The sequence below is a fragment of the Pantherophis guttatus genome, chromosome 7, assembly GCF_059756535.1.
Source record: "Pantherophis guttatus breed Tessera chromosome 7, ASM5975653v1, whole genome shotgun sequence".
In the NCBI taxonomy this organism is placed as follows: domain Eukaryota; kingdom Metazoa; phylum Chordata; class Lepidosauria; order Squamata; family Colubridae; genus Pantherophis; species Pantherophis guttatus.
In genome coordinates, this window is record NC_142069.1 from 78,909,886 (window position 1) to 78,926,294 (window position 16,409).

Here is a 16,409-nt window from a genome sequence, read left to right on the forward strand (position 1 = left end):
ATAAGAATTATTTTGTAGATATGTAATTAATAGGCAACAATCAAAGACTGATTGATATTTTAATTACATAAGTGTGCATAATAAGGAAAGAGACATTTTTTCCAAAACTGATCTTGAGCTTTAGAAAATAAGCAAAAATGTTTAGTTCATGCAAAGGGAGATACTCTATCCTAATCTGGACATTGATTAGAACGGTCCTTCAAAAACAGGTAAAACATAGTTTGAAGTCAATAAATAGATAACAAGTAATACTTGGTAAAAGATCTAGGAAATTTATTTCAAGCCTAAATTTTTCCTATAAAGGGGCATTTTTAAAATCCCATTATGAACTACCCTATTACATCAAGCCTATGGCATTTTTTTTTTGTACACAAAATTTTACATATGAATTTAATTAAAAATTAGAGCTTTGCTCTTTTTAAAATTACAAGATGATGAATTTCTGTCCTAAAACCAGAATATGTTAGACAAAGCATTTGGCAAAGAGCAACATAAAACGACTGGTGTTCATTTCCAAGCTGAAATTTCTGGGAGAGCTAACAAGTCTCGTAAAAATAAAGCAAAATGGACATACTTGGTAAAGTATGGAGAAATAGGCAATGGAGCAATTGTAGGAAGTGCTCTTGAAGTTATTTCCAGAGATAATCAGAACTAGGCTGAAAACTGAAAAAGTAAAAAGTTATAGTACCAAAGAAAGGTGGGTTTTCAAAAGATTGGTAAGAAGAAAGTTTTGGAAGAATGGAAAAACAACATCCTTGGTTTGCTCCCAATTTGGGGAATTCAACCATGCCTGCCTCATTTCATTTTTTCATTTCATTTATTGGATTTGTATACCGCCCTACTCCCGAAGGACTCAGGGCGATGAACAGCCACAGAATAAAACACATAAATACCTGACGTTAAGAGAGAAATAGATTCAAAACTGCTGACCCTAGCGATAAAATTGTGTCACAACTAAGCAGCCAAAGGAAGGCTTCCTACAGAAGGGATATTTTTGCCTTATGAAGAACAGACTTGCCTTGTTAAGCAGGCACTGATTCCTCTCTAACTAGCTGTTTGTGGCAATGCCTTTTGGGGGATCCCGAAAGCTCCAGGCTGTAGACAGATGGTAGCAATTGCTTCCTGTATAGAGAAAGGTGAGCTTAATGAACAAATTCAGCAAACTGCTAATGAGTAAACTGCCACCACTAACAACACAATGATCTTCCCTCCCTCCCATCTGATTATCAGGATCAGCCGACAGCTAAGGGTGAGAGAATAATTAAATCTCAAGGCTGGAGTGTGAATTTTTTTGGTTTGGGGGACATTGATTTGAGCTCCGAGTGAAATCTCATACGGCCCGTAGACCTTCAATTTGTTCTTAGTTACATTATTAATACTTGGTATGGCTAATTCTTTATTATTCGCAGACTCCAGAGGTGCATGTGTATAAGTCCCTGAATGTTTCTGTGTCTGAAGTGGTGTCTGAAAGGCCAAAAGAAGCTGCTTTAGGCGATAGGATCTTTGGTTTGAACTTCTGTTTTTGAACATTGCTGTTGAGGCCCACCAACGGATCTGGCAGCAGATTCGGACAGTGAGGAGGTTGGGGAGGAACATGGGCCAGTCCTGGAGTCTGGGGAAGGCTCTGATGAGGGCTTTGCGTCGGAGGCAGAAAAGTGGCCACAGTCGTATGCCAGTTATCAGCTGCCTTTGGAGTCAGACATTCAGTGAGGCAGACGAACAGCTGGAGCCTGTTCCCAGGGTGCACATACGCAGAGTTGCCAGACGAAAGGAACAGCTAAAGAACAAGGGTCAACTTGGGAGTAAGGCCACAGGTGAACGATGAAGGGCCCCTCCCAGAAGGAATAAAAGAGGAGCAAAAGGGGAGTGGAGTTTTCAGGAGACAATTAGTTCATTACTGCATTCTTGCCAAGTATTGCGGGGTCTGAAAGATATTGGCCTGGCCACTCTCCAAGCCTGATAAAGATCAGTAATTGTGAACTATCTTGAAAGACTGTGGAAGAGGAAAGACTTTGCTGGAGTGGAATTCACTGTAAATTAAATAAAAGGGGTTTATCGGGACGAGGCCTCGTGCTGCGGGGAAGCCTAGGTCCGAACAATTGCAGATGACCAAAGGGCGCATTGAATGCTGGCATTACTCTGAGAAATCGCAATGCTCTTTTTCACACGAATGAAAGGAGATGGTCTAGGACATTTCTATCTGATAGATATCAGGAGTATTTACGGCATGTGGTCAAAAAAGGGAAAATGATGGCTATAATGGTGTGATTCTATCTGTGGATTTTGACTGTGTGCCCAGAGAATCCTTCGCTTGATTTCAATAACTTGGGTTTACAAATCCATCAATAAATTTCCTTGTGGTTTAAGACTAAATCCTGATAAAGCAAAACGATATTGAAATTCTGCCTAGAGCTGGAAATCTTTTTCCGATTTGAAAGCTAAGGAAAAAGAAACTATAGATTGCCGCTGAAAATATTTGATCTGAATGTTGGATTTGATCTCTATTTAGGCTATGTATTTATCTAACTCCATCTAACAAGTAGGGTGAGAGCCATTTTGGTATAAAGGTTAAAAGAACCAGGAAATGTGAGTTGTAGCCTCACCTAAGTGACTTTGGGCTACTGCATGGGTGTCGAACTCGTGGCGTCATGTTGTCGTTTTGACGTTTTGCTATTTTTCCCCCTTCGCGGAGCTGGGGTGGGTGTGGCCTCCATGTGACGCATCTGGCCCGCAGGCCATCAATTTGACACCCCTGACACTAGTGAGTTTCCCTTAGCTACAGGAGGAACCAAGGACAAAATTATTTTGTGGAAGGACAAATTATTTTATCAAAAACATGGACTTATTTATGTAAGTCTTCAGGATACAAGACTGACTTAAAAAACTTTCTTACCATGACACCGGTCAAAGGTAGATTTCCGTGCTAGTCATAGATTCTGTTTAAAATTACAGGACATAAAAATCCTCTTTCATTTAGTTTTTTAATTAAATTAAAAAGTTAATTTGTTCATTTAACTTAAAGGTGGTTTTGTAAATCTAGTGGTATTGATGCATATACAGGAAGTCCTCAATGTACGATCACAATGGAGCTCAACATTAACGTTGTTAAATGAGAAATTTGTTAATTTCCCCATTTTACAACCTTTCTTGCCACATTTGTTAAGTGAAGCACTGCAGTTGTTAAATTAGTAACGCGGTTGTTAAGTGAATCTGGTTTCCCCGTTGACTTTGCTGGTCAGAAGGTCGCAAAAGGGAATCATATGACTCTGGGACACTGCAACTGTCATAAATGTGAGTCAGTTGTCAAGCATCTGAATGTAAATCACATGACCATGGGGATGCTGCAATGGTCATAAGTGTGAAAAATGGTCATATATTTTTCAGTGCCGTTGTAACTTTGAACAGTCACTAAAAAAATTGTTGTAAGTCGAGGACTATCTGTATTTAACAGTAACCTGCTAATACCCGAACTCTGCATGCTAGCATCATGATATTAGCTTTTCAAGCTAGGACAAGGATCTGCAGACTTAAACGCTCAAAGAGCCATTTGGACCCGTTTCCCACAGAAAAGAAAACACCGGGAGCCACAAAACCCTTCCCCTGCTTGACTATTTCTTGAGCGGCCACAAAACTAGCATATGTCGTTGAATTAAACGTTCTGTTTCTTCTTGTGAAACTTTTCTTTTCTTGGACTTATCCATGGTTGGCGTACCAGGGGTTGAAAAGCTCAATAAATTGCGTGCCGGCAGGTGTCGCACATTGGCGGTTGTGACGCATAGTTTGAGTGACAGGGAGCCACAACAAAGGGGTGAAAGAGCCACATACGGTTGCTGACCCCTGAGTTAGGGAAAAGATATTTGACCATAGAAGATTCAAGGATAGGTTTTTAAATTGTGGTTTGATTTCCTCCCTGACCTGCTGAGATGGGTTTGTAGTCCTCAAGGCCGATGTCCTAAAAGGAGTAGGAGTAGGAATTGCAAGGGATACAATTGGTGAAGAGGCTTCATAACAGTAGTGAAGTATGTTTGGCTTCCAGTTGAAAGACAGAGAAGACAAAGGCAAAGGAACATTAATACAAATTCCATTTTCTCATAGATAAGAACAGTGCCGGAGAAGCTACACTCTACCCCTTAAGATTTATTTCAATACATTCGTTTGTAAGAAAACCTATTTATTTGTCTTACTAATATGTTTCACATCATCTTTAACCATTTAAGTGAACCTTAAAAGTCAAACAGGTACATCACATAGTAGTTTCAAAATTGAAATTAAGTTAGATTATCAATTTAACCTTTCTTATAGTACTAGTTTATGGATCTGGCTATATATGTGCAGTATTTTCTATTGTGCTCATCTGCATCTTTTTATACTTCCCTGCATTATCAGCATTTCATGGATTTGCAAATCTCATATGGAAATATGAGCTTAATTTCCACCTTTTTATTGTTATTGTTAATGTTTACAATTATTGATAATGATGCAGATTGTGGTTCAGTAAGGGTGAAAATTTACAAGAGAGTGAGAAATTGATGTTCATCTTCTATAGGCATATTGCATATCCGCATAAATTTGTATAGGAAAACCTGAATAGGAAACCCCTAATTTAAACAGCAGATAAAAGGGGGAAGAAATGATGTAATAAAAAGCAAGAGCACAGGGTCAGAAAAATGGTGTTCCGGTAGGAAATTTGGAGTAAAATGAGGTCATGATAGAGTAATGGTCTGTTATATTGTTCATATAATTTTTTAAAAAATGGTGCTGTATTTTGGACATGGATGTTCACAGCATTTTTATATGAAGTTATCCATAATTTTTTGTTTTATGACTTATACAGCACTGTGTAAAGGTGTTATGCAGGGGTGCAAAAATGGTGTAAGTTAGGAATGCTTTCAGAAATGGAAGTGTTAATAGTTTATTTTTATCCATTAACAAAATGGAAAGTAAATGGATGTTATGAAAGTAAATGAATATTTTGGTCATACCAAATATGGATTTGATTTGGGTTTCTCTTCCGTTCATTTACTTTCCATTTGCTTAATTGATAACAGTTTATTTTTATCCATTATTTTTAATGCTTCTATTTCTGAAAACATTCTTAATTTACAGCCTTTTTGCACAACTGCCCTACTCATTTCCACAGTACTGTATATTTAAGGTACATTTTCATATACGGCTTTCCATAATTTAAACATCATTTATATTATTCAACTAGTTTTACTATTCTACTTTTAGCTTTCTCCCCAAAATGTGTTGATTTTGTCTTCAACTTCTCACAAAGCGTTGCATTTTTATACGCAACTTGGAAACCTTTTTCAAAAACAGCATTTTTTTTTTTTTTTTGCAAACAAGGAATACCAATAGACCATTTAAACTTTCCTCCTGTAGTGCAGGAGTGTCAAACTCAATTTCATTGAGGGCCACATCAGGGTTGTGTTTGAGCTCTGGGGGCTGGCAGAGGGGGCATGCTGGAGTGGGCATGGCCAGCTCAATATCACTCGTGTCGGGGACACCTGTGGTGGCCCAAGTGCTCTGACAGCAAAAACCGGCTCCGAGCTCTGTTTTCGCTGCCAGAGGCACCGTGGCCCTGTCCTTCGCTGTTTCCAGGGTGACCCTGCGGACCAGATCTAAGCACCCCACGGTCCAGATCCGGTCCATGGGCCTTGAGTTTGACACCCCAGCTGTAGTGGGTTCCATGTAAAAAAAGGAACCCATAATCTTAAATTATTCTGTAACTTAAACCCCTCCTATATACATATTCTGGGGAGTGAGATTAGCTGGATGAATCTGTGAAAGATTATACCATGAAAAGTTCTTTTCTTTGGTCATAACTCATGAAGGATTGGGCCACAGAAGAAAATCTACCCAATTTTATGTGCTCAGGTTTCATAGTCTTCAATGTGGAAATTCTGAGAACATCCATGCAGTGACACTGTAGTGCCGTAATGGCGAACCTATGGCACTTGTGGCATAGCCATATTGGTGGGCATGTGAGCTCAGCCCTGGCATGCAGAAATAGGGGAACAGGCTGTTTCCTGCTTCCAGAGGGCCTCGGGGGGTGGTAGGGAAGGCCCGTTTTTTTCTCTCCCCAGGCTCCATAGCCTTTCTAGGGGTCTGGGGAGGGCAAAAACAACCTTCCCCACGGCCCTGGAGGCCCTTCGGAGGCAGGTAACGGCCCGTTTGCCAACTTCCGGTGGGACAGGAAGGCCCGTTTTCAGAGCCTTTCTAGGAGTCTGGGGAGGGCGAAAACCAAAGGCTCTGGAGCCTAGGGACAGCAAAAAATGGGCCTTCCGCTCTCACCAGAAGTTGGCAAACGGGCTGTTTCTGTCCTCCGGAGGGTCTCCAGGTGTGTGTGGGGAAGGCCATTTTCACCCTCCCCAGACTCCTAGAAAGGCTCTGGAGCCTGGGGACAGCAAAAAACGGGCCTACTGGGCCATTGCGTGCCAGGAGTGGGTGGAGTGTGTGGGGGTCGTGCGTGCATGCATGTGGCGCATAGAATTATGGGTATGGATGTGCGCATGCGACCCCCCCACCGCTACTGGCACGCGATGGCAAAAAGGTTAGCCATCACTTGATACACTGCTGTAGTGTATCAAGAATGGCAACCTGACATATTTCTGCCTAGTTGGAATAATTTTAAAAATGTTAAATCTTAAAAACTTGGCACACTATTACTGATACAGTCCATTAGCTCCATATATATATATGTATGTGTGTATGTGTGTGTGTGTGTGTGTGTGTTCTGTATAAAAGTATAAAAGACAAGGACTTAGAAAAAAAAAACAGCTTTGCCATATTTTCTTTCCACTCCTGTTGTTCAGATGAAAGAGAATGAAAGCTTTTATGCATTAATTATAAAGATAGCATTACACATAAAATTACTTGTAAAAATGACACTTATAGTATGTACATTTCAATATTTCTAGTCTGCATTGATAGAAATGTAAGGCTTTGTTGTTTGTAGATACTGTATGTTAATGTAGTATAAGAGGTGAACTCAATATTTTTGTTAGCTTGTTTATTATTGAAAAACGCTGGAAAACCAAGTCCATATTTAATGGTACCAGTGGTATTTAAAAATAAGGGAAATTGCTGAGGTTGAAAATTTAATAAAGAATGTTGAAAAAGTATATTATGAAGGTAAAATGCAGGTAGATTTGATAACCATTTATTAATGGTGTCCCACCCCTTACGATCTCTTTGTAAATGTAGAAATACCACTTTGGATAGAAACAGATATTCAATATTCAGTGAATACTCAGTGGTATTCAGTTGGTTTGGACCGGTTCGGGCAAACCAGTAGTGGAAATTTTTAGTAGTTCAGAGAAGTGGCAAATCGCACCACCGGCTGGCCCTGCTCACCCCGCCCCAAACCACTCCGCCCTATATATCTTGCCTTTGCCACGAGGCCCAGCTAATCTCTGTGCCTTGCCTCTGCACCTCACCTCGCCCGCTCTGCTCACCATGCCGCCCGCTCGCCCTTTGCCTGGGGTCAGCGCCATACCCTGGCTCCGGCCTTGCCCCAGAGCCTCCGCCCATTTCGGCTGGGTTGGGGAACACACCTGAACTTGCCCCGAAGCCTCCACCTGCTCGCCGTTCACCTCGGCCGGGTTGGGGAACATGCCGTTCCCCCGCTCTAGCTTTGCCCTGGAACTCCACCCACATGCCGCCACCCCCCTCTGGCCTCAAACTACACCCCCCCGGGCTGAAGCAATTTATTCAGTCTGCGGCCTGCTGCGCTAGGCCAAAGGGCCACCGGGGTGGGGGTGGGGGCGTGGGCACACACATTTTCGACGAACCGGTGGTGGAATTATTTGGAACCCATCACTGGATAGAAATATTCCAGGTCTTTAAATGTCTGTATTTCTCTCATGACTATGTAAGTAACACAATAAGCATAGCAGTAAGAATTTATTTTGTTATATTGAATTATGCAGAAAAACCAGTTTATTAAAAAAGAATTCAAAATAATCATGGAATGAAGAACACCATGCTTTAATAAACAAAAAACCTTCAACTAAAATCTTTATAGTAAGTTGAGACTTTCAAATTGGGATACAAATATTCTACCTCTTCTAGTGATTTCTAGGAGCTGTTCTAGATCAAAGGTGAACCTTCTCTATTCCAGCTTTTCAATTATGGTGCTCACATGATGGAGTAGCTACCCCTTTCCCCTTTATCATTTTAGGAGTTATTTAAGGCAGGGATTCCTATGAGACCTTTGGGAGCAGCTGAGATTATGCTATCTTGTTTTACTGCTCTGCTTATTATTTTGTTACTTTTATTGTGGGTGTTTTAATTTGCTTTATTTTTCTTGCTATGGATGTTTTATTCCCTTATTGGATTTTTTTAATTGCTAACCACCTGGTAGATTGCAATAATAAATTAATTGGATAAACAAACCAACAAACTAACTGAGGCCAAATCAGCCCTTTTGGCTCAAGGGCAACTGAAATTGGCTAAGGATATTGGTATCATTCAGATTGCTCTGTTTTTTTAAATTTATAGCTGAGATATAGATGTGATATGTTTAGTATTTTCTTCTAACTGGCAGATATAGTCCCTGCTGTTGTTCTTTGCATGCCCAGTTTTTGTACTGTGACTTTTCAGGTTCACCATTACTGTTTAAGAATCAGATTTAATGTCAAGTCCTAACAGGGGTGGGTTCTACTTACCTTTACTACTGGTTCGCAACGGGGCCACACATACTTCTGTGCATGTGCAGAAGCTTCCTGATGACATCAGGGGCGGTGGGCAGAGCCTCCCACTGGTTTTACTACCGGTTCTTGCAAACCGGTCCGAACCAGGGGCAACCCACCACTGAATCCTAAGCTTTTTTATTCCAATATTTTGTTTGCTGGTTATCTTTTATTTTGAACTACTCAATGCTGTAATAAATATTTGCTTTGATTTTGATACTGCCAGATGGGATATTAAAGCAAGTGAGACAAAAGTTGGCTTAAGCAGATAAGGCCCACCGGATCTTGGTTGGGATAAGGAAGTCAAATCTCTGACAGTTTGACAAAATTCTCTGACATCCTCTTCTCATATCTTGCCTGGAATTTATTTATTTTGTCATTTTTATGTAGTGTATATTGGTGACCCTTTGAGAGCTGTATGCAACGAAATTTCATTTTAATGTATGCCTATTAGTGTACATTCAAAGTGACCATAAAGTCTAACACGGGTTTCCATTTCAGTAATGGCCCTATTTAGCCCTAGGAGTAGCAAAAATTGTGTGCAAAAGCCACATTGGTATTGGTGAACCTTTTTGGCACCGACTGCCAAAATGGGAGTGCGCCCGCATGCGTGGGGGAGCACCGGAAACCGGAAGAGCAGCTCCCCGGCGTGTACACGCGGGAGCGCCGCAATCCAGAAGAGCAGTTCCCTGGCGCACGTGAGCTTCCGGTCTCTGGCATGTACATGTTTCCGGCATGTGCATGTGCACCAGGGAGCTGTTCTTCTGGTTTCTCGCACTCCCAGACCCAAGACCAGCTGGCTGCCTGGAACCTAGAAGAGCAACAAGCGACAGCTGGCGTGCCCGGAGAGATGGCTCTGCGTGCCACTTCCGGTGCGCGTGCCATAGGTTTGCCATCACGGGCTTATGCACTTCTGGAACTGGATCTTCTACGTTGAGCTGAATCAACAGTAGAATTCCTAGATCTGAGGCAATAATTAAGTCAACCAATACAGGACCTTGCTGTAAAGAGGATCCATTCCAGATTCATTTCCTGCAGACTGAAATAACTCTTTAAAACTTTGGTTAGTGATTTCTCTTGGATTTAACTTGTTATAGGAGCACATTTGGGGCCAAATAACATCTGTGAGATTATTTCAGCTGTAAAGATTGTAATGGCTGCTGGTATATATAATAGCCTCCCAATGAATAAAAGGAACTCGGTAACAAATCAGTCCATCCATTTGCTAACTGACCTAATTTTCTCCCTCCAATATCAGGAGAAATGGAAAGGCATTTAAAAAAAAAAACCTGCTTTGTTCTATTAAACTGACATTTACCAAATTATGGTATTGGACCCACTTTGAAAAAATATTACCAGATTGCTAAAGCTCATTAAAGGAATATTTCTTTTCTTCTGTGGAAAAATGATAAGAGAGCAAGTGAGGGTCAGTTACTTGTCAATTTAAGAAAGAGTCAACTTTCTTATATAATTAAAAAATGTAGCACATAAAAGAATATTGTCATCTACCCCTCAACTCACAGTGAGGTTAAACGATGAAACAGCTAAAAGACCATCACTTGGGACAGTCTCAAAGATGCTTTTTTTCCACCCCAAAAGGCAACTGGATTGTTTTTTGAGGAAGAAGAAGATAATTTTGATTCTCATCCAAAAAGATTCATCAGTTGTGACTGGATGGTGAGGAGATGGGCGGATAGAAACCTCCCATCAACCGTTCCTATCCTCCCAAGCTTGACTCAAATGTTTCCCTTATCTTTTAAAATCCAGTTAAACAATGAATACAGTCTGCCTTCAGCATTCCCTTATTTCAAAACAGAGGAGCTGAGAGAATTAAATGTGATTTTCCGGTGCCAAGCTACTACTTCTGGTCGCCACGATGTAAAAAAGATGTGGACACTCTAAAAATAGTACAGAGAAGAGCAACAAAGAGGATTGGGGGAGGATTGGAGGCTAAAACATATGAAGACCAGTTGCAGGAACTGGGTATGTCTAGTTTAAGGAAAAGAATGACCAGGGGAGACATGATAGCAGTCTTCCAATATCTCAGGGGCTGCCACAAAGAAGAGGGAGTCAAGCTATGCTCCAAAGCACCTGAAGGCAGGACAAGAAGCAATGGGTGGAAACTAATCAAGGAGAGAAGCAATTTAGAACTAAGGAGAAATTTCCTGACAGTCAGAACAATTAATCAATGGAACAACTTGCCTCCAGAAGTTGTGAATGCTCCAACACTGGAAGTTTTTAAGAAGATGTTGGATAACCAGTGGTGGGTTCCTCCCGGTTCGGTCCGGTTCGGCCGAGCCGGTAGCGGTGACGATATGACGTCACCGAACTGGTTCTCCCCCCCGCCCTCCCACCCCTCCACCCTCCCACGTTATTCTTACCTTTTATTTGGTCCCACCCCCAATCTATTGCTGCCTCCTGAGTCCCAGCTGATGACTAGAGGGAAAAAAACTGTTTAAACTCTTGCCGCGGGGCTTCAAAGGGCCGTCCTACAGCTGATCAGTGTTAAAAGCAAACAAATGAGTCGGGTCGTAAGTGCGAGGACTGCTCATAAGTGCGAGGACCTTCCAGAAATGACTCTGACCAGCTAGCCATGCCCACCTAGTCACATGACCTCCAAGCCACACCCACAAAATAAGCCACACCCACAGAACCGGTAGTAAAAAAAAATTAGAACCCATCCCTGTGGATAACCATTTGTCTGAAGTGGTGTAGGGTTTTCTACCTGGGCAGGGGGTAGGACTAGAAGACCTCCAAGGTCCCTTCCAACTCTGTTATTCTATTTCTATATTCTATTTAGGAGGAATGTAAATGTATCCTACTTGTTGCTAATAAATTATTTGTTGCTAATAAATAAACAATCCCCCACCCCACCCCCATTGTTTGGTATCTTTCAGAAGCTACACTTTCATCAAGGTGAACATGGACTGCAAAAAGACTCCGGAGTTAAAACACTGTAAGTTCTCATCGTTTCAAAAAATGCACAAAATGGTAACTGATCTGCATTTACATGCAAGTAAGGCTCATTAAATAGAGTGCTTTTAAGTACACACAATTTCGCTTTCCCTAGAAATGAGATACTGTGAAGCTAGAAAATAATATGAAAAGTAACGTTTTTCACTGAAAAGCTTATACCTCAAATTAAAGTTGTTATAAATAACTGAAGAATTGAGTGTCCCCTCACCCTGGATGTCAATCTGTATAAGAAATTCTGGCAAATGTGGAAATAACAGTTAAAAATCAGTTTAAAACATTCAAAACTGGGAATGATGGAGGAATTCTTAAAAAGCAATGAGATAAAATCACCATCGTTCTATCGGTACACAGAATTTGCACTATTTCATTGAAAATCTCTCCAAGTTTAAAGTTTGATAAATAAAGTAATAAAAGAATCTGTGAAGTATACAAATGGGATGGCTTGCCTGAGAGACAAAGATTGCTGGAGAATATGCAATTGTGTTGATTTTTAGAAAGCTAAAATAATTGTGAGTTGATTGTTGACCTATAGAAACAGTTTCAAAAATTAATATCATTTCAACAAAATGAAATGTGGATAGGCATCATTTAAGTGACATTTGGGTGATAGAAATAATATGCTGAATAATATATTCAACTTATTAATTTTTAGGGAAAATCATGAAAGGCAAATATACTTCTGATATTTTATTATCTGAATTTGACTAACGTTTTAATGGTTCTAGCCATTTCAGATAATTCATGGATTTATCATGATCAATAAAATACAGAAAAAAAGGTATAATATAGATCTTTTGAAACACAAACTTTTAGTACATAGTCATAGACAGTTGGAATAATAATGTGAACATTTTCTAATACATGAAGGGCAGAAGAAAATAAAATTATTTGTGTTTGCAAAACAATGACATACATTTTCTAGAAGTGATGCCCTATTCCAGCGCCCCCCCCCAACCTTGTGGGCACCAGGGACCGGTTCCGTGGAAATAGGTATTTCCATGGACCTGAGGGGGTGTGGTTTCATGTGCTGCCTGTATCCCGCGGATGGGGCTTCGCTTGTTTGCACAGACCAGTTTCTAGCATGCTGTAGACCAGTGTCAGTCCATGGACTGGTGGTTGGGGACCTTGGCCCTATTTAGCACGTCTTCTTTAATTTGTTTGTTTTCTTCCTTGCATCTAGATCAGGGGTGTCAAATTTGCGGTCTGCAGGCCGGATGCGTCATGCGCTGGCCACGCCTACACCCGGTTTAGTGAAGAGGGAAAAAGTCACGATACATCACGTGACGCTGCCATGATGCCGTGAGTTTGACACCCCTGATCTAGATAATATTCCTCAATTTGCTGAACTGGAACTATTTGTAATGAGATACTTCAGCTATTAGCCTTTATCTTCCTCTCATAAATTTGTGACAGCAAATAAATAAGATGTATCCCAAGCATGTGAATGATCAAACACTTGTATCCAGTATCATTGTTTTCCGTCTGATTTTATATTTTCAGAATCCAGAAAGGGACACTTATATGATTAAGCTAGAGAGAAACCAGGGGATGTTTTCAGCCAATATGGAGAGATGATTCTGTGAAAGAGGAGGATTGCTGCAGAGAGCAAGCATGGCATTTGCCCAATCACACATCATGACTGCTAGAAGGCATCAACACAGTCGACTCATAATCGAAGTAGATGAGTACAGCTCCAATCCAACACAGGCCTTCACTTTCTACAACATTAATCAGGGACGTTTCCAACCCCCACATGTACAAATGTAAGTCCTACCATTCAGCTGATGCCGTATCACGGATTACTAAATGGTTATTACTGTGTCAATGTGATATGTCATGGAGCAGTCGCCACTCCATAACCCTTGAGAATAATTCCTAGGTGAAATAAATATTTCTATGAATAAAAGCAAAGGATAACTCTTTGGGTACACATGTATGCTGTGGTCTGCCGGCAGCCTGCGGAGCTGGCAACAGAGTCGGACAGTGAGGAGGTTGGGGAGGAACATGGGCCAGTCCTGGAGTCTGGGGAGGGCTCGGACCACGGATCTGCATCAGAGACAGAGAGGGCCAGGGCCACCTGGGAGTTATGTGCTTCCTCCAGAATTTCTAGAGTCAGACATCAGCGAGGCAGAGGAACAGGGGGAGCCTGTTCCCAGTGCGTGCATGCGCAGAACTGCCAGAAGGCAAAAACAGTTAAGACAAAAGGGATGACTCGGGAGTAGGGCTTGGAGATGATTGGCCCCTCCCATAAGACATAAAGGAGGAGCAAAGGCACATGACCCTTTGCAGGAAGCAACTTTGTTTGTTCTGATTGGTTTAAATTCTGAAGCTCTGTTTTGACTCTGTGCTCCGTGTGGCCTTGCATAACTAATTGCCAATTAGATCTTTGGCAGCGTGTCAAGTAAAGGTGGATGCTTATCAGCCTTATCCCGAAGGACTGTGGCAGACTTCTGTCGGGCTCTTTACAAACTATTTGTGACTCATTACGCGCTGGGAATGAACCTAATTCACAGTCGTTGACATAAAAAGAGGGTTTTGGGGACTAATTATGTGCTTTTTACTGTCTTAGGAAGCCTAGGTCAGAACAGCATGTCATAAAGTAGCAACAGGCAGTTACCGGAGTTTTAAGTACATGTAAAATTGCAACAACATTTGCTAACCATACCGGGTAACCATACTGGACAGAAGAGAAAGGGGGGAATGACTGAAACTTTAAAATATATTAAGGGTGTGAATAAGGCTCTAGAAGGCAGGATTTTCCGTATTAAGCAAAAATCAAGACCACGGGGGCATAACCTCAAATTGACAGGAGGGTAGATCAAAAGTCGTTAGAAAGTATTCTTTCACAAAAAGAGTAGTGGAAGCTTGGAACCAACTTCCAGCAGAGATACTGTATATACTCGTGTATAAGCCGAGTTTTTCAGCACATTTTTTATGCTGAAAAAGCCCCCCTCAGTTTATACTCAAATGAGGGTCCCACTTACCTGTTCTCCAGTGCAGTACGTGTGTTCTCCGATCTCTCCCGCTCATCTGCGGGCGCCCGCAGCCTCTGTGGGTGGTCCGATAACTGCTGATATCACCGCTCTTCTTTTCTCCTGCACGCCGGCAGCCTATTTGTTGTCCGTGCCGTACTGGGCAAGAACCTCCTTGCTTCTGTGTGCTGTGTGCTGTATTTTTACTTTTGAAATTTACCAGTAGCTGCTGCATTTCCCACCCTAGGCTTATACTTGAGTCAATAAGTTTTCCCAGTTTTTTGTGGTAAAATTAGGTGCCTCGGCTTATATTCAGGTCGGCTTATACTCGAGTATATACAGTAGTATGTCAATCATCAGTCTCTGAGTTTAAACATGCTTAGGTGTCTATCATCCAACAAAAATAAAAAAAATATTTAAAAAAATAAATTAATTAAAAAGAAAAGAAAACAAATAAACAAACAAAAACTCAAAGAGCAGACTCGATGGCCACTGGGTCTTTTTCTGCTGTCAGTTTTCTCTGTTTTTTAATGTGATATCTGTTTTAGGACAAAATGTCTTATTTATTGTTTGGCTCGATCTGAACACTAACAAAAGAATGGCTGAGCTAATGAAATTATGTGAGGATTAATGTGAAAGTGCTTATTTTAATTCAGACCCAATATGAATAACAGGATAGTAAGATGCAATTAAAATAAGTTTTATTTTTTATTTTTGGGTAGATGAAAATGTCTGTAAAGGTAATTTGCTCTCGAAGATGATTTACTTTTGATGTAACAATAAGCACCATAACTTCAAAATGAACACTATTAATAAAGTTAAAGTTAAATATAAGACTAAATATTTTCTAAGAAATAAAAATGAGCAAATTTTTTTTCTTTCAGATAGAAAACAATTCTGATGAATTTCAACTAAATAATGTTCCTTCCCTTCCCCCCAGAAATCATGTATAAAGTATAGTATGTGACATGCAAACTACAGTAATTAACCCAGCAAAAGCATTATTTGCCTACTCTCTAGAAATTGAAACTGAACCATGGATTTGTATCCACGTTTCTTATTGCCCATTATCTGCCACTGAATCTCAAGTACTGAGAAATAGGAAAATGCTTTTAGCCAGGAATCTGCATTTATTTATTTTGCTGTACGTTGGTTATAAACTTTATTCTCTGTTACTATTTGTACTTGTAGAACATTTTGGGTAATTTCTGGCTGTTTTCCATAAGATTTATTTTTTGCTTTGTTTGAAGATGAAATCTAATTTGGAAACAAGAGATCGTACCTACGTCTCAAATTCTAGCAGACCTGTACTGTATTTGCAGAAAATATTGCATTTTTGTAAATTGGTTTTCATGTATCCTACATGAAGTTTGTTTTTGTTTTTTTTTGAAAAAAAATGTTTGATTTTATTTATCACTTGTGAGATTGATTTATCTCCAAAAGAAAGAGAAAGCTCTGAAAACCTTGCCACACAGCTTTAAACTGTTGGTTTGGGACATTACTGGAGAAAGTTTGTCAACTTTGCTCTTTTATTTGCCAGAAGAAGGACAGTAGAGAATTATGGGGCTGAAGCAGGGATGAAATGCTCCAGGTTCGGACCGGATCACCCGATCTGGTAGCGATGGCGGCGGGTGGTTCGGAGAACCGGTAGCAAAAATCCCTGCCCCCCCCACCCGCCGTTCTGAGCTGCACAATCATCAGGGGCTTTTTTATTTTTAAAAGCATTTTTTCCACAACCTCTTCGGCCAAAAAAATGCTTTTAAAA

General features: G+C 40.7%; 1 protein-coding gene across 6 annotated transcripts in view; it reads left to right on the plus strand.

Moving 5' to 3' along the window:
* The window catches only part of MPPED1 (metallophosphoesterase domain containing 1), a 95,712-nt gene that overhangs the window by 5,257 nt on the left and 74,046 nt on the right, over positions 1-16,409 (plus strand). For 5 of the 6 annotated variants that reach the window (XM_034442022.3, XM_034442029.3, XM_034442028.3 and 2 more), the window contains exons 2-3: positions 11,594-11,652; positions 13,173-13,435. In XM_034442022.3, coding sequence (XP_034297913.1) covers positions 13,284-13,435 — 152 coding nt within the window. In that variant the 5' untranslated portion in view covers positions 11,594-11,652; positions 13,173-13,283. Of the gene's footprint in view, positions 1-6,917; positions 7,844-11,593; positions 11,653-13,172; positions 13,436-16,409 lie in introns of those variants that run through there. The other variant, XM_034442025.3, reaches the window with a different exon arrangement.